Source organism: Tasmannia lanceolata, unplaced genomic scaffold (genome assembly GCF_043159265.1).
Source record: "Tasmannia lanceolata isolate RefF3 unplaced genomic scaffold, GAP_Taslan_0.1 ptg000018l, whole genome shotgun sequence".
In the NCBI taxonomy this organism is placed as follows: Eukaryota; Viridiplantae; Streptophyta; class Magnoliopsida; order Canellales; family Winteraceae; genus Tasmannia; species Tasmannia lanceolata.
The window spans coordinates 67,253,316-67,274,855 of record NW_027518695.1 but is presented as its reverse complement, the minus strand read 5'-3'; the positions used below and the strand labels follow the sequence as shown (position 1 = coordinate 67,274,855).

At 39.3% G+C, this 21,540-nt stretch overlaps 1 protein-coding gene, 2 long non-coding RNA genes and 1 pseudogene across 5 annotated transcripts in view; 2 read left to right on the top strand and 2 right to left on the bottom strand.

Moving 5' to 3' along the window:
* Nucleotides 1-3,195: 3,195 nt before the first annotated feature.
* Nucleotides 3,196-21,540, bottom strand: part of LOC143851238 (uncharacterized) — a 62,831-nt gene continuing 44,486 nt past the window's right edge. Inside the window, exon 3 of one of the 2 annotated variants that reach the window (XR_013236269.1) lies at nucleotides 3,196-3,322. This is a non-coding gene — a long non-coding RNA (uncharacterized LOC143851238). Of the gene's footprint in view, nucleotides 3,323-14,482; nucleotides 15,006-21,540 lie in introns of those variants that run through there. The other variant, XR_013236270.1, reaches the window with a different exon arrangement.
* LOC143851237 (cytochrome P450 82A3-like) lies at nucleotides 11,790-15,116 on the top strand (annotated as a pseudogene). Its single transcript, XR_013236267.1, has 2 exons — nucleotides 11,790-12,764; nucleotides 14,480-15,116. The product of XR_013236267.1 is annotated as a cytochrome P450 82A3-like (transcript).
* LOC143851382 (uncharacterized) lies at nucleotides 16,099-18,453 on the top strand. Its single transcript, XR_013236311.1, has 3 exons — nucleotides 16,099-16,410; nucleotides 17,628-17,890; nucleotides 17,977-18,453. It is a non-coding gene; the product is annotated as an uncharacterized LOC143851382 (long non-coding RNA).
* Nucleotides 19,690-21,204, bottom strand: LOC143851727 (uncharacterized). Its single transcript, XM_077361210.1, has 4 exons — nucleotides 20,773-21,204; nucleotides 20,603-20,679; nucleotides 20,431-20,486; nucleotides 19,690-19,967 (listed from the first exon to the last, which is right to left on the bottom strand). Exons 1-3 carry the CDS (start codon nucleotides 21,187-21,189, stop codon nucleotides 20,483-20,485), a joined length of 498 nt encoding a protein of 165 aa, XP_077217325.1. The 5' UTR covers nucleotides 21,190-21,204; the 3' UTR covers nucleotides 19,690-19,967; nucleotides 20,431-20,482.

The following is a 21,540-nucleotide window of genomic DNA, read 5'->3' as shown; positions in this document are numbered from 1 at the left end:
TCCTATTGGTCGTTGTATTACATGTCTATTGGGTTATTATAGTCGAATTTGTGATAAGAAAATGAAATGCATTTCAGGTTCTGATGCGGCTAGAAGCTGTGGGAAGAGAAGAATGCCTCCTAGTCGCCAAGGATGAGGTTGACGGCGTTGGAGTTGCGGATGATAACATCGGTCTAAATATTTCTCTGGTGGGAGATGAGGGGAGAGAGGAAAGTTTTCTGTTGAAGAGGGAAGAATGGAGGAGGAAAAGAAGAGTAGGAGATGGGAAGGCGGAGAGAGGAAGTTTATTGTTGAAGAGGGATGAAAGGAGGAGAGAGAGGAAAGGAAGAGCTTCAGATGGGAAAGCAGGGAGAGAAAGGTTTTTGTTGAAGAGGGTAGAGAAACTTGAATGTCAAGTTAGGGAGTTAGATAGTGAGGTGAGAGATTTAAAGAAGAGGAAAGTGAGATATTTAATGAAGAGGAAAGTGAGATATTTAATGAAGAGGAAACTGAGAAATTTAACGAAGAGGAAAATTATAGGGTCAGTGAGTGTCCCTGATAAGGAGGAGATGGGGGAGGATGGAAAAGAAGATGCTTTAAAGAAGAGGAAGATTGTAGAGGAAGAATGTGACCTGGAGAAAATAGTGGAGGGTCAGAAGAAAGATGTGGTGTTGGATGAAATAGTGGAGGAAATAGGGGAGGGTCAAAAGAAAGATGGGGACAGCGATGAAAAATACCCTTTGTACGCTAACAGCCTAGTAAGCATAGATGGGAAAGACCATATCTACAACGTTGATAGCCAAGTCAGCATATATGAGAGGGATGATGTTGACATAGTTCATATCTTAAGTGATACTCAAGAGAAGAACCTTCTGGTTGGGAGCATTGAAAAAAAAGTGAAGCAACACCAGAGAAAAAGGAAACCTAGTAAGGCATTGAAGTCACCATACACCGTACGCAGGCGGAGGAAGAAGGACGATGTTGGCATCGTCACCGGGCTAGATCCCAACATGTTGGCGTCATTGAAAGCGCTTGAACCGGAGTAAATTTTCTAACTTACTGTGGTTGATTTGTCATAGATAAGATGCTAAGATTTAGGACAAACTAAGGTTCATTTGTTTCCTAAGGATCAAATATGCTAAGGGGTAACTGTTTTTTTACTGCTTCATTTGTTTTTGTTTCCTAAGGATGAAATCAACTAAGGTTCATTTGTGTTTTTGCAGTGAGAAGGTCATTCATAGTGATGAGTATTACATGTGTTCACAGGACTTGCTTATACTTACCAAACGTAGAGGGTGGTTAAGTGCTCCGGTATTATTTTCATAGCAATGGCTGCTTGATAGTGTTAATTGGCTTTTAAAAACTGAATTATGCTTTGTTTTGTAGATTATTAACGTATATACAGACTATTTAAACAAGCAGGATGAAGATTGCCAGAAAGAAGGAAAGGGAGCAAGCGTTTGCCTTTCTACCCATCTATATGTAAGATAATACTGATTCATATCTCTTGCATTCTATGTATAAACGTACATTAAATTATGACATATCTTTTTGTGTTTACAGCAATGTATAAGTAATAGTGGTTATCCCGGACCTGAGGCATGTACGAGGTTCGTACAACGTCTACAGACGATCCCGATTAAAGAGCTTAGAAAAGTCCTTGTTCCAATCAACACTTCGGTTCATTGGATTCTTCTAGTCTTGGATATGGTTCTGTGAACCTTCTTTCTATACAACTCTCTTAAAGGTCCCGTGTTTTCTAAAGCAGCAGAACCTGTTGTGACTAGAACCCTAAGGTTTATTTATAGGCAAAAGATTAATTCGTGGGAAGTATTGCACTAACTTAGTAATTATTGATTCCTAGGTTGAATTCCTTGTTGAATGGTTCAAAAGAGTAAAGGATGTTGATATAAGTGCATAGAAGGGGCAAAAGTACAGCAACGGCGTCAAGGGGAAGGGGGGGAAGCGGTGAGGGCTCCTCAAACCCAACCGCAGAGGCCCAACCCACCCAGATCGAATTGCTGTTCTTTGTCAATGATGAAGCGCGTACACTCTTCCACGAGTTTGGCTTCCGTGACATCCTATCTGGTAGGTACGTAAACTTTCCCGCACTGAATCGTTTTGCTATTGCTCCATATTTTGATGATCAAGGATGGACCTCCCTCTTATGTTTGGATATTCCCATCTACCCTAACCTAATCCGTTTATTCTATGCCAATCTTAGCCTTTCTGATGACCACCTCACCATTCAATCGAATGTGAAATCCATCCCAATTGTACTCTCTAGGAAGCGCTTTTGTCAACTCCTAGAAATTACTGATAGTGGTGAGCCTATTTTTTCTGGGAAATGGGTCTGCTTGACAAACAAGGTGTGGACAAGGATCGTTTCCCACAACATCACACCCCGGGCTGGCAGCCATGACTCGTTGCATCCGTTTGAAGCATTTATCGTCTATTGCCTCATCTTCAGACAGAAACTTAACCTTGGTCACATCATCTTCCGTTTCATGGATGAAGCCCGTACTCGCGCAAGTGCTTCATTGCCCTTTGGAATGATCCTAACCCGAATTTTTGAACACTTTAAATTACCCGTTGACCAGGAATTAACTTAGGATCCATCCCCTCCGTTTGATGGCTTGTCATTGAAGAAAATGGGCCTCGAAGTAGCCGAGCCCGTTCAACAAGCTCCCGCTGCTCCCCCGAATGAAGGACAGGGTCTAACTCTGGAGTTCTTCGCTGAACAAATGTTGGCTGTCCGTAACCTTCTGGCCATTCAACACAATGTTGTGCTCACCCGCATAACAGAGCAGGATCAGCAGATCGCCGCAATTGATGCAAAGGTCGTCACCCTTCAGAATGAAGTCAGTGAATTAAGGCGTAACGATGACGAGGATTTTGAAGAGGAGGAGGAGTAGATGGAGACATCTTCTGTTTTTTTTGTTCTGATTTAAGACAAAACTCTCTCCCTTTTGGTGTTGTCCTTTTATTAGTTGTCAATTGGCATGCATATCCCTTTTTGTTATTAATGTATTGTTTTAAACTTTTGGTCATGTGTTCCTTTGGAAATGGAATCACAATTCTATTACTAAGTAGGACCAAAGACAATTGAGTAGCATCAAAGACATTGAGAAGCTTTTTCTACCAAAATAAACAAAAAAGTTGCCTTGGTACAAAAAAAATTCTTAGAACAAACTACCTGATAAATATAATTGACTGGTGGACATATCCGCCAAAATTATCAATGGTCACCAAGGAATGCAAGGGCAAAATTTTGTGCACGAAAATCCAACAATTCCATATTCATCCCTAACAAAAGAATGGAGGTGGGAACGAAACGCCGGACCTACAAAAAAGATGGCACCGATCAATTAAATAATGGATGTATTATGGAAAGTCCCTACTCACTAATAATTCCACACATATATACCACGTACCTATCATGTGTAGGATCCGCAGGACCGATAGGAGTCATATTTAATTGACGATTTACAATGGGCGTATTTTTGCACGTTCTTTTGTTATGTCCAAGTTCCCCACATGTTTTGCAGTTGTTATGTTTTTCAGTTTGCAGCACTCTTTGTATTTGTACTTTTTTTGGCCGTCCAGGCTACTTTTTTGCTCGTGGTGGCAATACTTTTGCCAGATCGTGGGAAGGCGTCGCCCATTGTGTTCGATCTAAAGTAGGATGAACCACCTCCTCATATGTGCTCCGATACTTTGAGGCGAAATACCATTCCTGGCAGTAATCATATGGGTCCAAATTGTTCATTCCCATGGCTGCTATCGCATGCCCACACGGTAATCCAATCGTTTGGAAAAGACCACAAGTACATGTTCTCTTTACTAAATCCACCGATCAGAATTAGTTAATGATTTTACTTCATATAAAGTGAAACTACACGCATATGGTGTATTCTTACTACCATACTCACATGACTTTTGTAACCACTTTTCTGCCTTACGAGTCAAACGCGTTCGCCATTTAGCCCCCTCTTTCCGACGGACCTGAAAAAAGTTTTGTACTTTCCATCTACAATGATCAACCAGCGAAGCAATCAGCAACTCCCTTGCGCCCTTTAGTACGTTGTTGAAGCACTCTGCTGCATTCGTTGTCAGCACATTCCACCTAGCCCCTTTAAAATATGCGTTGGCCCAGTTTTCTTTAGGAATCTCAGATATCCATTTCTCCGCTTTTGCATTCTTTGATTTAGTACATTCCATCGCCTCCTTAAACTCACTCTCCCTTAGGGAATATGCGGCTTTCGAGAAAAGTTTATGAAGCACTACATTCTTAAAGGTTGCATAAAAATTTGCAGTCAGGTGACGAATACAGTAGCTGTGGTATGCACCAGGTAATGCTTCAGATATTGCTCTAGGTATACCCTTCATCCGACCGGAGCTAATTGTAAAGTCATCGTTCTTCTTCTCTGCTGACATAACCATCTGGCGAAATAAACGCAGGAACCATAGCCAACTTTCATACGACTCACTCTCAACCACTGCAAATGCTAACGGAAATAACCCACCATTACCATCTAGTGCAGTTGCGACTAGTAAAATTCCTTTATACTTGCCTCGCAAGTGTGTCCCATCAATTAGGACCAACGGTCTAATTGTTTAATTAAACGCACGTATGCTAGGCCCCAAGGACCAAAATAAACTGCCAAATGTCTCATCTCCATTCCTCCATAGCTCTCGACTTCGGTATACACGCATATTAGTACCAGGATTACATCTTTCCATCTCATGAGCATATGCGGGAAGGATGCGGTAAGAAGCCTCGGCATTTCCACACTTAATTTCATGTATAAGGACCTTCGCATTGAAAGCTTTTTTGTAGCTTATGGTTACACCCCACTGATTCTTGATGTTCTCTCTTATTAAACTAGGCTTCACGTCTTCTGGACGGGGAAATAACCCTAGGCAGGTTTCAGCTACCCAAGCTGCAGTGACAAGAGGACGATTATTACCGCTCAAAGTACTTGAGCATTTGTGCTCTGCCACAAACATTTTCACCTTCACATAATCCAAGTACTTTGTCCCAGTGATTCTAAAAGGGCAACTTGGAACCTTGCATTTAACAGCATACTTTCTAGGTTTTGTCTCAATTGGGACAAATGCAAACTTCCGTCCAATTGCATACTCTCTAACTATCCTCTTAAAGACCTTCAAATTTGGAAAGATTCCCCTGACCTTCAACTCCTCATCTCCTATATTCCCCTCAATTAATTCATCAACAACCATTTCATCCATTTCTATCTGGTCCCTTGCTAAGGCAATGCTGAATGGATCGCCCACAATGTTATGTACGTCATCCTCTTCCTCATCTTTGTCCTCATTGTCCTCACGAAAGTTCTTACCAACGTCTTCACCAAAGTCCTCACTAGAGTCCTCACCAAAGATCTCATCATCCTCAACAACGTCAATAGCATCATTAACACGACTATCGTTATGGAAGAAATTCCTACTGAACTCTGCATCGTACCTGCATGATTGGGACTAATAAGTTAGAATATTTTATGCGACAAACTTAGAAGTTTCAAATAAAGGAAAGCAATACATTACATTGCAGTGGTCGTATGTTGAGTTGTGTCGTACTATGTGTCATTACGGTTAGGATCTTCACAATCTTCATTCAAGTCCACTGAAAATCTGCGCAATCGATCATCATTACACTTAGAATACTGGAATGACATTTACATCAATGAATGGTACAAATTCCCCTACGAATCCGTCTCTAGTTTACCTATGCGTAGTATGTCCTTCACCGTATCTTCATCGTTTTCCAGGAGCAACTTCAGTCGAGTAGGTGTTGCAGAGACTGCAGGGACAAAATTGTTCCCATCTATTCTCTTCTTCTTCTCTTTTATCCCCTTTCTTCTATTTCTCTTCCCTATCCTACATCAAAATTAGTATCAGATCCAAAAGGTCCAACTCTCCGAAGATCAAGCTGCGAATCGCCTGTATATTCAAGTTCGTTTATCACTTTTTTTCCATTAAAAATCAGTCCCCAACCTATCTTTTTCCCTAACCTAGAACCCTTTTCCACCACCTCACTGCTGCCCAACCAGCCACCCATATCCATAAACCCTAGCCTAAACCAAATTTCCACCCCTCCTTCATTAACTTTAACCCATCACCATCGTGCATCAGCCGCAACCCACGCCACCACAGCCACCCACCTTGCTGCCCTTACATGTCAAGTTTTCCTTAAATTAGTCCCCTATGATCAACAAAAGCCTCTTTGTATGAGTTAACTAAAGCCCGAACAGTTCCCAATTCCTCCCTGAATATTAGATCCCAAGCCCCGGGTGAAAACCATCTTTCTCAACCCCTGTTTTCCTACCTTTTCAGTTCTTGAGGAAGAAACCTGCAAGAATAAGCAGATTTCTTATATGGGTTTCCATTCCTGTTTGGGCTTACTGCTCGTCTTTTGATCCTACATCTCTCAAATTCGGCACAAGGTGGTGCACGCTTGCCGAAATTTGTGCTTCCGATTTGCCAGAGACAATCGCGCGAATATTGCGGTACCTATTCTCCTGTTTGTCAATGGATTGCTCCATCACCTAGGAGTTTCCACGAAGATCGTGCTTACTTGGAGGAGAAGATTTTCCATTTTTCACAGCTTCCGTGCGGAAAGAAGAAACTGGAATAGTTTTCTTGGATAACAATCAACGAAAGGAAAGTGTTTACTGACTTTTCGGAGAGAAATAAGGAAAGTTGCTTATCTGTGAAGCAAGAAAGATTAAGTCCCAACAGACTTTTAGGAAAGGTTACTTTCTACAATAGCTGACTTTTCGGGTAAGAAAGAATTTCCTAATGCCCTGTTTGGTTGCTCGAATTTAATTGGAAGAAGTAGTCAAAGGGGGAGGTGACAAGCATGGAAGTTGTGTAGGCTTGTCTAGGGAAGAAGAGTGGTAGTCAAAAAGGAAAAAAAGCAGTAGGCATTTGGTTGCTAGAAGATGTGTGAAAATAATTGGGTGTCATTATCAAAATGGGTGGTGGAAGAGAGAGAAAGGGAAGAGAGAGAAAGAAAGGAAAAAGGCAACGATTATATAAGACAAACAAATTCCACTATTCTTCTCACAAAAAAACTTCAAAAATGAGGTTTGCCATTGGAATTTTAGTAGAGGGGACAACTCCTGTCACATCAGCGCCAACTAGCCCCTGTTTGGTTGCAAAAAAGGTGGAAGACGGTTGGGCATTTTAGGGGATATGGAATGCCAAATGTTGTTTGGTTGCAAAATTTGAGCTCAAATTCCATTTGACTTTAAAACATTGAGGAGACATCATCATTAGCTTTTTTTTCCTAGGTAGCACTGATGTGGCGGAGTTGTCCCCTCTACTAAAATTCAAATGCAAAACTTCCTTTTTGGAGTGTTTTTGGGAGAAGAAGAGTGGAATTTGTTTGTCTTATATAATCATTTCCCTTTTCCTTTCTTTCTCTCTCTTCCCTTTCTCTCTTCAACTACCATTTTTTATAATGACACGCAAATATTTCCACACCTCTTCTAGCAACCAAATGCCTTACCCCTTTTTTCCTTTTGACTACCACTCTTCTCCCCTATACAAGCCTACACAACTTCCATGCTTGTCACCTCCCCCTTTGACTACTTCCACTAAAATTCCACAAACCAAACAGAGCACTAGGAAAAAGTGTAATGATGATGTCTCCTCAATGTCTTGAAGTCAAATGGAATTTGAGCTCAAATTTTACAACCAAACAATTTTCCATGTTATTTAATTTTTAGGCTTTTATTTTTCATGTTATTTAGAATTAGGAAGTATAGTCTTTTAAAATTCTTATTTTAGTAGGTTTCTATCTTTTAGGTTGTTAATTGCCTATTTATAGGCCTCTTTACAGTTTTATTGTGAACTTTGATGCTTATTGAATAAAATTGATTGGCTTCTCACCTCTATAGGTTTCTTCTCCTCCCTCTAAGTTACTCTCATCTTCTCTCTCAGATTTCTTCCCCTATTTGTCTTCTCTTCTTCTTCTTCCCATATTCAAGGTACACCAATATTTTCATACAAAATAGGATCTTCATAATGTTCATTCATATCCACTTCATTTCTGACCAATGGTGAGTTATAATAATGGAATTAGAATTTCAATAATGGATGCAAAAAAACCCCAGTTTGTTTAATATTTTACCTCTGGATGGGTGCAATTGCTCTAGAATACGGTACACCAATATTTGTAGGGTTATGAGAAGTAATTCCTCCACCTTTGTACTCTTTATCTATGTACGGGCTCATAGAATTATAGACACCATTCTCAAAAAGCATCATCACCATATGTAGGTCATCATCATCTCCAATGTCATATAATAAGATTTGATATGGATCCACGACATATCGACATTTTATAGATAATGACACGTCGGTTCCTGTGGTCCCAATTTTCTGGTGAATAAGAGACTGCAATTCCGAAAATTTAATTTCGCGATTTACAATTAGACACATCTTCGTCCCACCAACATATTGGAATGATACTTCATCCTTCAAGTACCCATCAACGTGTAAGATAAAAGAAGCCCTTCTTTCTACCATCTTTGCAACAATCTACCTGTAAGATCAAAGAACCACTATTAGGACATCTAAACTCTGAGCCACCATAACATCTGAGGCCCAATGAAATACTATTAGATTGTGTGAAGCAATATTTGTACTATGGAACAACTATTTATACCTTGAAAACACTATTTATACCTTGAAACTACTACATATTGCTAAATAGTGGTTCCTAGGTAAAATTAGTGGTTCCTAGGTATAATTAGTGCTTCCTAGGTATAATTAGTGGTTCCGAGTGTTTAAAATCGAATAATACAGTCATTCTCACTTTTTATAATGATTTTAACTGCATAATTATTTCAATTTTATTGGAATTTAAACTCTCGGAACGGAATAAGTATTAGGTCATCTAAAATATGAACCACGATAAGATCTGACTGTTTAGACAACTATTTAACCCATTGTTCATACATTCATTGCAACTTTGACATCCACTGAAGTAATATTAGATTATGTGAAGCAATATTTTTACCTTAAAACCACTATTTAAACCTTGGAACCACTAAATATTGGTAAATAGTGGTTCCTAGGTATAATTAGTGGTTCCTAGTGTTTAAAATCCAATAAATACAGTCATTCTCACTATTTATAGTAGTTTTGACTGCATAACTATTTCAATCTCACAATTTAAACTCTCAGAACGGAACAAGTATTAGGCCATCTAAACTATGAACCATGATAAGATCTGACTGTTTAGACAACTATTTAACCCGTTGTTCATACATTCATTGCAACTTTGACATCCACTAAAGTAATATTAGATTGTGTGAAGCAATATTTCTACCTTGAAACCACTATTTAAACCTTGGAACCACTAAATATTGGGAAATAGTGGTTCCTAGGTAAAATTAGTGGTTCCTAGGTCTATTTAGTGGTTCCGAGTGCTTAAAATCCAATAAATACTGTCATTCTCACTATTTATAGTAATTTTAACTGCATAACTATTTCAATTTCACAATTTAAACTTCCGGAATGGAACAAGTATTAGGCCATCTAAACTATGAACCACGATAAGATCTGACTGTTTAGACAACTATTTAACCCATTGTTCATACATTCATTACAACTTTGACATCCACTGAAGTAATATTAGATTGTGTGAACCACTATTTATACCTTGGAACCACTATTTATACCTTGGAACCACTAAATACTGATAAATAGTGTTTCCTAGGTAAAATTAGTGGTTCCTAGGTATAATTAGTGGTTCGTAGGTCTAATTAGTGGTTCCGAGTGTTTAAAATCCAATAAATACAGTCATTCTCACTATATATAGTAGTTTTGACTGCATAACTATTTCAATCTCACAATTTAAACTCCCGGAACAGAACAAGTATTAGACCATCTAAACTATGAACCACGATAAGATCTGACTGTTTAGACAACTATTTAACTCATTGTTCATACATTCATTACAACTTTGACATCCATTGAAGTAATATTAGATTGTGTGAACCAGTATTTATACCTTGGAACCACTAAATACTGGTAAATAGTAGTTCCTAGGTAAAATTAGTGGTTCTTAGGTATAATTAGTGGTTCCTAGGTCTAATTAGTGGTTCCGAGTGTTTAAAATCTAATAAATACAGTCATTCTCACTATTTATAGTGGTTGTAATTGTATAGACATGAGTTTCATCCTGGTTTACTCTAAATAGAAACATAGAGGGCAATAGAGAGATAGAGAGATTATAATAATAAACCATAGCATTGGAAAGAGGATGATGACAATAACAAATGCCTAACACAACCATAACAAATCCCTAATAAGTAAACAAGATGACAATACATCATAGCAGTGTAAGGAACATGTTAAATGTATGCACAATGGACCTACTTGAGAAGCTTAGGTTTGATAGCCAAAGAAAAGATCCAATAAAATCTACATTTTCACCTCTCTGTAATGGATTTTCGTTTGGGATTTTTACAACAGCCAATGGAGTTTGATTTTGGTGTGGGAAGAAGAGGGTAAAAAAGTCAAATCGGTTGGTGAAATGCATTGGGATTTGTTGCTCATTTTCTTGGAGGGAAAGGCAACATAAGGGCATTTTAGTCATAAAACACTCCTTGGGATGTGTTTCACCCATTTTTGAGAAATTAGCCAACTTCACCCTTTTTTGAGATTTTAAGATAAAAATCACAATTTTTTGAGAATTTTTCCAAAAATAAAAAAAGCGTGAATTTCCTCCTAGCTTATTATAGCACACATATTCTCCGTGTTATACACGTTGCTTCAAATAACACCCTGGGCTTTTGGCAACTTAACTAGATACATAGATACATGAGTCAAATACGCTATCCTCGTGGGGTCATGCTTGCATAGATACTCTAAAACAATCAAGTCATTTTCGGCTTTTCAACGATACTCTATAAAATCAAGTCTCATAAAAACCAGTGGTAAAAGGTTGAGATTGTCTTGCTCTCAGTTTTCAGTGAACACAAACAAAACATAGCCGCCACGTCCTTCTTATTTTTTTCAACACTCGAACTAGGGCTGCAACTCGGGTCGGGTTTTGGAGAACCCAACCCTACCCGAGAAATATCTCGGGTCGGGTCGGGTCGGGTTTTTTTTCGGAAAACCCACGATTCCCAAACCCGGCCCTACCCATGATAAATCTCGGGTCGGGTCGGGTTTTTTCACGTTGACGCAATTTTTTAAGGAAAATTCTTGTTTGGCAAGGCAACTCAACTCATAGAAGCAGAAATTACACTCACATTACACTTGAATCAAACAATGTTATAATTACACTCACATTACACTTGAATCAAACAATGTTGTGATCAAACAATGTTGTAATTACAATCAAACAATGCTGAATCAAACACTTGAATCAACTCAACTCATAGAAGCAGAAATTACACTCACATACAATAACAGTGGGTGCGTGGGTTTTCACTTTTAACTTTTAACTTTTAATTAACAATAGAAAAAAATGTACATACTATAACTTATGTAACTCGGGTCGGGTCGGGTCGGGCCCCTTCAAACCCGGCTCGACCCGAGATTCATGCGGGCTTCTGAATGCTCAACCCGGCTCGACCCGAAACCCATGAAACCTGAACCCAACCCAGGCTATTTTCGGGTCGGGTCGATGCGGGTCCGGTAAAACCCGGCTCGAGTTGCAGCCCTAACTCGAACCATAGCCACATCTTCGTCTAAGATTCTTTTCTTCCAATTTGATATAACCATATAACCCACCTAACAAATGAACATATTTCCCACCTAACAAATGAACATATCTCCTTGCCCTCTCCGTTAATCTTTCACCCAGCTATGGACTTTCTACTCCCACTCCAAGCTCTTACTGGGCTTATTGCCTTGGTTATTTTATTCAACCTATGGATGGGAAGGACCAAGAATAACAAGAGTAACAGCAAGGAAGCACCGCAACCAACCGGAGCTTGGCCTATAATTGGCCACCTCCATCTCCTCGGAGGCCACAAGCAACGGTGTCGAACACTTGGTGACATGGCAGATAAGTACAGCCCAGCCTTCATGATGCACCTCGGTATGCGTCGCGTGCTTGTTGTGAGTAGTCCGGAGCTAGCAAAGGAGTGCTTCACTACCAATGACAAGGTTCTTGCTACTCGCCCTAGAATCGCAGCTGCCAAGTACATGATGTATGATCATGCCGTGATTGGCCTTGCACCATATGGGCCATATTGGCGCGAGACTCGCAAGATTGTCACCCTCGAGCTTCTATCCAATAGCAGACTTGAGATGCTCAAGAACATCAGTGTCACCGAGGTTGAATTTTGCATTAAACAGTTATATAAACTTTGGGTGAAGAACAATCAGAATCCGGTGAAGGTTGATATGCAGCGATGGTTTGATGACTTGGCATTGAATGTGGTCGTCATGATGATTGTCGGAAAACGATATTTTCGGGAATGATGTTGCCGATGATGACTGTGATGCAAGACGATTTCGGGAAGCAATCGATAAATTTTCGAATGTTTTTGAGGTCTTTGAACTGTCGGATGCACTACCTTTTCTTGAGTGGATGGATTTGCAAGGGAACTTGAAAGTCATGAAGAAGATTGCTAAGGAAATTGATTCTTTCCTCGGTAGTTGCCTGGACGAGCAGCCGGAAGAAACTCTCCGGCGAAGCCGAAGGTCATAAAGACTTCATGGATGTGATGCTATCAATCCTAGAAGGTGCTCAGTTTCCCGGCTATGATGTTGATAGAGTCATTAAGGCAATTTCCGAGGTAATAAGCCACAACTTTTATTTTGTAATTTTTCATTCAAGATATATATCGTATTGCCACAGTAAAAATTTGGCACCCAGCATCATTGGTCCTATGTGTCAAGGATGGCATGAAGGCTAGGGATGTCAAACACAGTTCGGGTCGGACTCACGTATCTCTTGGTCAGGATCGATTTGGATTCCTTATCAGCTGGATTTTATTATTTGCTCGAAGAGCTTTTGGGATCCTATTTTTTGATTGAGTCACGATCCGTTTCAAATCAGACAGTCCATTGGAATGTCATAGGGCCTTCTTACATTTCACACAATTAGGATCAACCCTCTATTATATATTCAGTCCCTCTATAGATCGGAGGGTTGGGATCAGCCTATGGAAATGATTTTTCAGTCACAACCTATTTAGGCATTAGCCCATCTAATGGACGGTTTGGATCATCCTCTTGTGCAGGCCATACCATACTTTTTGATAAAGTGAAGAGTACGATCATCAAAATAGAGTAGTGGTGAAATGCCTTTTGCGATGGACGCTAGCAATTCCCATATATATATATATATATATATATGAGGAAAAGGATTGTGAGCTTGAGCGTTGGAACATATTCGTGAGCTTGAGCTCAAAAACCATTGAGGCCCACATTGTTAGGATGATCCAAAGCATTCACTAGAAAGGGCCTTACATAGATAGGGTGTATACAAAAAATCAGCTCCATAGGATCATCCTAACCCATCCATTTGTGGAGGTCAAAATGGACAGACCACAAATCTGCCCATTTTTGCCCTTCACTTTTGGAGGGGTTAGGATGATTCAATGGAGCTGATTTTTGATACACACCCTATCTATGATAGGCCCTTGCAAATGAATGGTTTGGATCCTCACAGAAATTGTGGGACCCATGTGATTGGTACACTCAAGCGCACCATTCCTTATTAGAGCTTGAGCGCACGGACATATTCCTCATATATATATATATATATATATATATATATATATATATATATATATATATATATATGAGAGAACGGTTCCTACACACATGTGTAGATAAGTTATCTACACACTAGCTTAAAATAGAGTGGGGGCCACATTATTTGGGTGATCCAAACCATTCATTTTTAAGGCCCTCACATAGATAGGGTGTCCACAAAAAATCAAATCCATTGGATCATCCTAACCATTCAAACTGTGGAGGCAAAAAATGGACTAATTTGTGAAGGTTTTAAGACATCCATTTTACCTCCACAAATCGTAGGGTTGGGATGATCCTATGGATCTGATTTTTTGTAGACACCCTATCTATGTGAGGACCTTTAAAATGGATGGCTTGGATCACGCAAACAATGTGGGCCCCCACTGTATTTTAAGCTAGTGTGTAGAGAACTCTCTACACATATGTATAGGAACCGTTTTCTCTCTCTCTCTCTATATATATATATATTGTGCTCCTTTTATAATGAAGCAGATATTTACATTGCCCTGCTTCCTTTTTAAGCAGGGTTCATTATGAAGAAAGCACGGTAATTGTGTCTATGCCAGTTGCCTTCTTTAATGTGAGTTTTTAATGAATGGCCCTAATTAATCATCTGATGAGTAGGACATCACAATTTAAAAACTCTACAGATTAGAGGGAGAGATGGATTTTGGGGCCAACCTATTTACGTTTGTTCGGATCTTGGAACAAGGTGGACATCTATACGTTTTGAAAAACACACACACAGACTCTGATAATAGCTGGCCCAGACAGCACGTCGATCACTCTAACATGGATACTCTCTTTGCTACTAAGCAATCCCTATGTAATAAAAAAGGCACAAGATGAGTTGGACCTCCACATTGGAAAGAATAGACAAGTGGATGAATCGGATATCAGGAACCTCGTGTACCTCCAAGCCATTGTCAAGGAAACTATGCATCTCTACCCTGCGGCCCCACTGGCAATACTCCACGAGGCTATCGAGGATTGCTACATCGGTGGGTGCCACATCCAGGCAGGCACACGAGTGTTTGTGAACCTGTGGAAGCTGCACCGTGATCCTCGTGTTTGGTCAGACCCATTAGATTTCCGACCTGAGAGATTTCTAACCCACAACATTAATATGGATTTGAAGGGTCATAATTTTGATTACATCCCTTTCGGGTCGGGCCGGCGATCGTGCCCAGGCATGTCGTTTGCTTTCCATGTCATGCACTTGATGCTCGCTCGTCTGCTTCATAGCTTCGACATGGTCACCCCCTCCAATGCGCCTGTGGATTTGGATGAGGGCATAAGCGTAACAACAACGAAAGCAACTCCACTAGAAGTACTCTTCACCCCTCGCCTCCAATGTAATCTTTATTAAGTGGCATAATTGCAGTACATGGTGTGTATTAACTAATACATTGTAGTAGTTCTATAAAAAATGTTTGTAATGAATAAATATTGCATTTCAAATAGGGTGAGGTACACTAAAGAATAGTTCGTATTATGAAAACTGAAATTGAATAGAATTCTAGATCTACGTCCAAAAAAAAAAAAAAAAGAAAGTTCAATCTTTTCCTTCATATATGATTACTTTTTTAACCTAAAAAAGAACGTGGAGTCGGGCAGACATCTTATAATTAATTCAAAATAAAAGGTGGAGGGAATTTCTCCTAGCATTTTTTTTTTGACATAGGGTATCCTCACCCCATTTTAGAGCGGGACTAATCCTGTTCAATCACCCGTAAACCACGTGCATCGGGTTTACTACAGGGGATTCGAACACTCATCACAGGGGAGCATACCCATGACTTCAAACCAAAGAGCCACACCCGCCCGGGTTAACATTTTTCCTAGCCTCATAATGCCAGGAATAAAGAGTATAGCCCCTACAAAATTATATAACCTCAAGACAATAGCGACCGAATGAAAAAGCACTAGACGGCCTCATTTGGCTGGATGAAAATTGGAAAGCCCCAATTCATTGCATTTTGGCAGCCCCATAGATTCCTTAGGCATCTCCTTCCACGAGAGGAACACATGATTAGTTTTTACATTGCAGGCTTCATTGGTTAAGGTATCTACCTCTTCTCGGAGGGAAGATCAACCTCTTTACCCACTTTGAGGGAAGGATCGTCCTCCTTTGTGCGCAAGTCATAGTTTTTCGAAACAAATGTTCTTCCTGCCTTTTTTCCCACTAACAACAAAGCTTTAAATACAATCAAAAAGATTATACGCTTGAAGCGCATTTCGTTATTTACGCTTGAAGAGAGAGAAGTACGCTGATTGGCTGAAATGGTGGGCCCAATTGGCATTTTTGAAAACAAATGTTGCGGCGTTACAGAGGGTACGTCTTCGACGTACCCTCGAAAAAAAATTAAAACAAAAAAATGTTCGTCTCTCTCACGGAGTTCTCTCTCTCTCTGTGTTTTGAAAAACTAAAAAAAACCCAAACCCATCGTAATTTCTTCATCTCTCTCGTTCTATCGCACGGTTTGGATCACCCAAAAATATCTTCATCTCTCTCGTTCTCTCTCACTCTCACTGTGTGATTTTGGTTAACAAAAAAACCCAAACCCATCGTAATTTCTGGAAGAGAATCTCTCAAATCCATCGGCTCTCTCTCACGGGTACGTCGCAAACCCATCGTCTCGTTCTCTCTCACTCTCACTCTGCAGCATCTTCTCCAAGGTTAGTAGCTTCTCCTTCTTCAACTCTCTATTCCCTTTTTTTTTGTTTTCAGCAGCCATTTTCATATTATTTTCGTCAAATAGGGTTTTAAGGAGACAAATCTTGTTTCGGTTTTTTCTTGATTCTGAACATAGGGTTTTGAGCAGACGTATTTCATCTTGTTAAAAAAAAATTTGGGTGAAATAGGGGTGCTGAAAACCCTAAGCCTTCGATTTTTTTGGGGCGAAATAGGGCTGAAATAGGGGTTTGATTTGGGTGAAATAGGGCTGCGGAAATAACCTTTACATGATTGAAATCTTGTCTGGGTTCCATCGTTTCCGTCAAACTGGGTTTTCACCAACCCCATGTCATCTTGTTAGTTTTTTTTTTGGGTGATCTCATGAGTTTCTCTTGAGACATTTGATCTCTCTGAAATAGGGTTTTTCTTCTTCCTTTCACCTCTTACCTGGTTTTGGCATTGATTTTGTAATACCAAAAAAAACCTATTCAGAAACGACATTGTCAAAAGTCATTGTGTTTTTTCATGTGGGCATCTTCCCTTTTTCTTTTTCTGTTTTTTTTTTACCTTTTATTCTGCCCATAATAATTGTGATTGGGCCATCGAAGAGAAAAAAGTGTTGAGGACAACAACTGAATATATAATTTGGATGAAAAAGTAAGAATAGGGGTGATGAGAAGGAAGATCACAGTGTTTACACCCATTTTTTTAACATATGTTCAGCCTTGTTTAACATAGGTTCAGCCTTGTTTAATAGGTCTGGCCTTGCATGGTCCAATAAATGTTGTTCATATGGTTCACACCGAATTTATTGAGTAGGAAGATCACAGTTTTTTCACTCATGAATTTGGATGCCATAGAAGGGCAATGGGATCATCCTAGATGATAAGTGTTTCCTTTTAGTTTCATATTCTGCATTTACACATTGGTTGTTGTTCATCCTCATTGTCATTTGCCAAAGGGATATTACTTGACTGTTTCCGCTTGCATTCTTGCATTCCTGTCTATTTTTGCTTGCATTTTGGCACCATTTGGTTCTTTTGTTTCTTTAAAAAGGCATTAAGAGCCAAAGGACCTGAATCCTGAAAAATGTATTCTGATTCTTTTGTGTCGAGTTTTTTATACTTGGGTATTAAATGAGACCCTTGAGCATGTACTGAGTTAGCAGATTCCTACAACAATATTTTTGTGAAGTATTGGCAAAAAACAAGTTCTGCAGGTTAATGGCAAAAAACAAGTTCTATGTCGTTTTTAAGGGAAGACAGGTAGGAGTATATGACAGTTGGCAATACTGTCATGTTCAAGTTAACGGGTTTAGTGGAGGGTGCTTCCGTTCGTATGGGAGTAGGGAGGAGGCAGAAGCTGAACTTACTGCGTATTTACATGCCATTAGTGGTCTCAACAAAGATAGAAAAGAAGAGACCAACATTCCTCCGGATTCCCAAGCCTCAACAAGTTCTTCTGTGACGAGTTCCTCTTCCAGTTAGGTTTTATTGTGGTCTTTGTTACTATGCTTTCCATTTTATTTCTTAACATGTATAAATTCTAATGTTGGAAATGACATGCAGGGCTACCCGTGTGAATATTTTGAATGGGTTGATATTGATTTCGACGGTACCGAGTCAGCCACTTACCGAAGGATTCACAATCGACGAGAAGGCAATGGCGGAAAAAAATGATCAAAGACCGCGTAACAGCACTCGAGCATAAGAATACCATGCGAAAGAATGAATTTAACATATGTTCAAAGTGTTTGTAATTATGGGGTTTATGTTTGTATTTATGGGGTTTATGTTTGCATTTTTCGTGTCTTTCTACCTTGAGGTGAGTAGTAGTAGTATCCTTTGGTAGGGTTCTACCTTTAGGTAATGAGTAGTAGTAGTATCAAGTGATCCCACATGTGCTATTTTTAACTTTTGGAAATAATACTCTGTTTATGCTTCTGTTACTTTGGGTGGGAGAAAGACTCCTGGGAATGGATGGATGGACTTTATAGCAATTAGCTATTGTGATGTAATCTTTGATTTTTGATGGGTTTTGGGCTTTCTCTGTTTATTCCCATGTTTCCATTTTCATCTTTGAAAATCTTAGTTGCTTCTTCTGTCTGTGATGGAATTCTAGGCTTTTTTACATCATAGCAGTCAATTTACTACTTTGCACCATTAGGTTTTTTAGGTCATCACAGTTATTGCATTATCTCTATTACGCATGTAATTTGATCCAGGTCACTTGCCCTCGTATTGGACACAAAGATGACATGTTTAAGCTGAAAATATATATCCCGAAAATTCAGTGGATAATCAAGGACTGGAGTACTGGTTCATACAACAATTGCAATGTTGCAGTCCTGGTCGCTCCCTCACCAACTGATGTGCATAGCTGCCTCTACAGTTCATGGCCATGTTTGACTATGTTGAAATTTTATAAAGAAGATTCAGGGAAAATATTGTAGCAAAAAACAAAAAAACAAAAAAACACAACTATAGGATTGGTTGCTTCTCGCTATTCAAAAAAAAAAAAAAAAAACGAAAAGGCATTGGTTGCTTCTTTCAAGGTGTCTTGATGAATTTTTTTACCTGAGGAGTTTGGCATAGAATGAGATCATGGGCCATGTCTATGTTTTACTCTGATTTTGTAGTACCCTATTAAACCCTTAATTTACATCCATTTTACACTCTGTCATAGAAAATAATACCAAAGTCATTGAATCAATGAAGCCATGACACTGGCTCGTCAGATGTGCTTGAATGCAGGATAGGCCAATGATTTGGTCATTTCCACAGCTTTTTTTTTTAACATTTGGTAGGGATTCAAGCTCACTTCCTTGTCTTCTTGAGCATGTGTGACAACAGACTATTTCATCTTTTTTAACAAAACAGATTTCTGTTTTTGCTAGCAGCCCTCTTCTGAAAACTATCAATGCATCCAATGTGCTGTATCCATAACTAGCTTTTTTGCCCTCTAGTCTCTACCTTTCAGTTTTATGGCCCGTTTTTAAGCTGTGATTTGGTCATTTCCAATGTGTAGTATCAATGCATGGTCCATAAAACTGTGATATGGCCCGTTTAAAAGCTGTGAAAAAAAACTATCAATGCATCCAATGTGTAGTAGTTCTATTCAGTTTTATGGACCAAATTTTTAGTGCAAATACAGGTCCTGAAATGCATATAATTGAATAGAATGGCACAAATTGCTACTGCAAATACACGTCCCGAATTGTATAAAACTGAATAGAACTACTACTCACTTATCAGAACGTGCCAAAGATGGGTTTTAGTAAGTTCAATAAACTAGACTATCATTCAAAAAGAAGTTCAATAAAGTAGACCTCAGAAGGTACTTCTGCATAGCATAAACAAGAATTAAAGTGACAGAACTGATATATGATTGTCACGGCAAGAAGGATTCCAGTCCCAGAACCAATGGCGCCAATGAAATCTGCTAGCACTCTCAATGCACCAATGCACAACCCTCCAAAGGCAGCCACGGTAGGTATGTACCTGTTCAGTTCCCCCTCTAGATTTGAATCTCGATGCCCGGCCAGCACCATTTGTTGCTCCTGAATCAGTAATAAGAACACAAAACAAAGAACTCAACTACATGATAATGAAAGGTTGAAGGATTATTTAGTAAATACAGATAGATACAGTACTCCAGTTCAGTGTACTGTAATGGATAACGTTCGATTTCATGATACAGTACTCAAGTTCAGTGTACTGTAATGGATAACCAAATACAGATAGATATTTATCTGTGGGACATTTTGTCCCCTTGGCTGTAACATACTATTTAGTCTTTAATAAATCGTTACCATTCTCAAAAAAGTCATTCGAGCATGCAGATCCAAAGAACTTTTGGGCTGTGTTTCATAACCTCGAAGTGCAGAAATGCTCATAAAATGCTTTAAGAAATTATACATATATGAGAAAGGGAAAATTGAGCTTTAAATCTCTGGTAAACACAACATCATCAAATATGTCACCCAAAGAATTGACAGTAATTTGAAGAATATTAACACTTACCTCAAATGTGATGCTTCTCCACCTTTATTTTCTCCATTGAAAATGCTCCTTTTCACCTGAAAAATTAAGGCAGTTCTTTTAAACTTACAACGCATAATATACTTATGATGGCTGAAAAGAAGGTCAACAACAATTTTTTGCACTTAATATCAAAGTAAATGAGAGCACAAACATGGCAATGCTTTCAACATTTTGGTCCCCCTCAGCTTCTTCTCCCTTATCATCCTTTTTCTTCTCATTTGCAGCCACCTATTAGCAAGCAGATTAGTAGATATTTAAACAAAAAAGAAAAAAATGCGGGGCATAATAAAAATGACGAGTAATAACCATATTTTGTTTCACCTTAGCCCTCTTTTGACAGCTTGTTCTGTAATGTCCATATTCCCCACAGTTTTTGCATTGGCGTTGCTGTTTTTTTGCTTGAGTGGCCTCTATGCCAGATACATGACGCGTGGCACGCTTTGGCCTGCCCTTCGTCCTTACAACTTCGGGGTCGCGAATTGTAAACCCAAGTATTTGACTGGAATCAATGTTTGACAGAGGTATTTGACAGGGACCAATGTTTGACTGAGGTATTTGACTTGGACCAATGTTTGACTGCACTTGGCTACCAACTGTTACCAAGTCACTCTGCGGAGAGACAATCTCCTTCTCCTTCTTTTCAACTTCTACAGCAAGCTCTGTACAAAAATCAGTCATCTTCTTGAAGAGAATCTCGTCATTACCAACTTTTTCAATCAATTGCTGCCATGTTGACATTAGACACCACCTCTTCAGTCCATTCACGCCACTAGTATTGTTGTGCCCCCAGCTCGATACCTTGCATCAATTGACCATCTCTTTAATAAATAGTGTTTGGGGATAGTAGTTACTTGCTTTCTATCCATAACGTGAATGACATGTCTGCATAATATTCCTTCCCTCTCAAACTTAGCACATTCACATGTCGCAGTTGCATCGTTAGAACTGTCAAACAGAACCCTGACGTATTTCTTCTTGTCATCTGTCCTAATTCCTACACTGTATTCCACAACATTACCGTTCTTTCCCAACTTATCTTTCCATAAGGCAAAAGTACCCATCATCTCATCTTGGAATATGGTGAACATC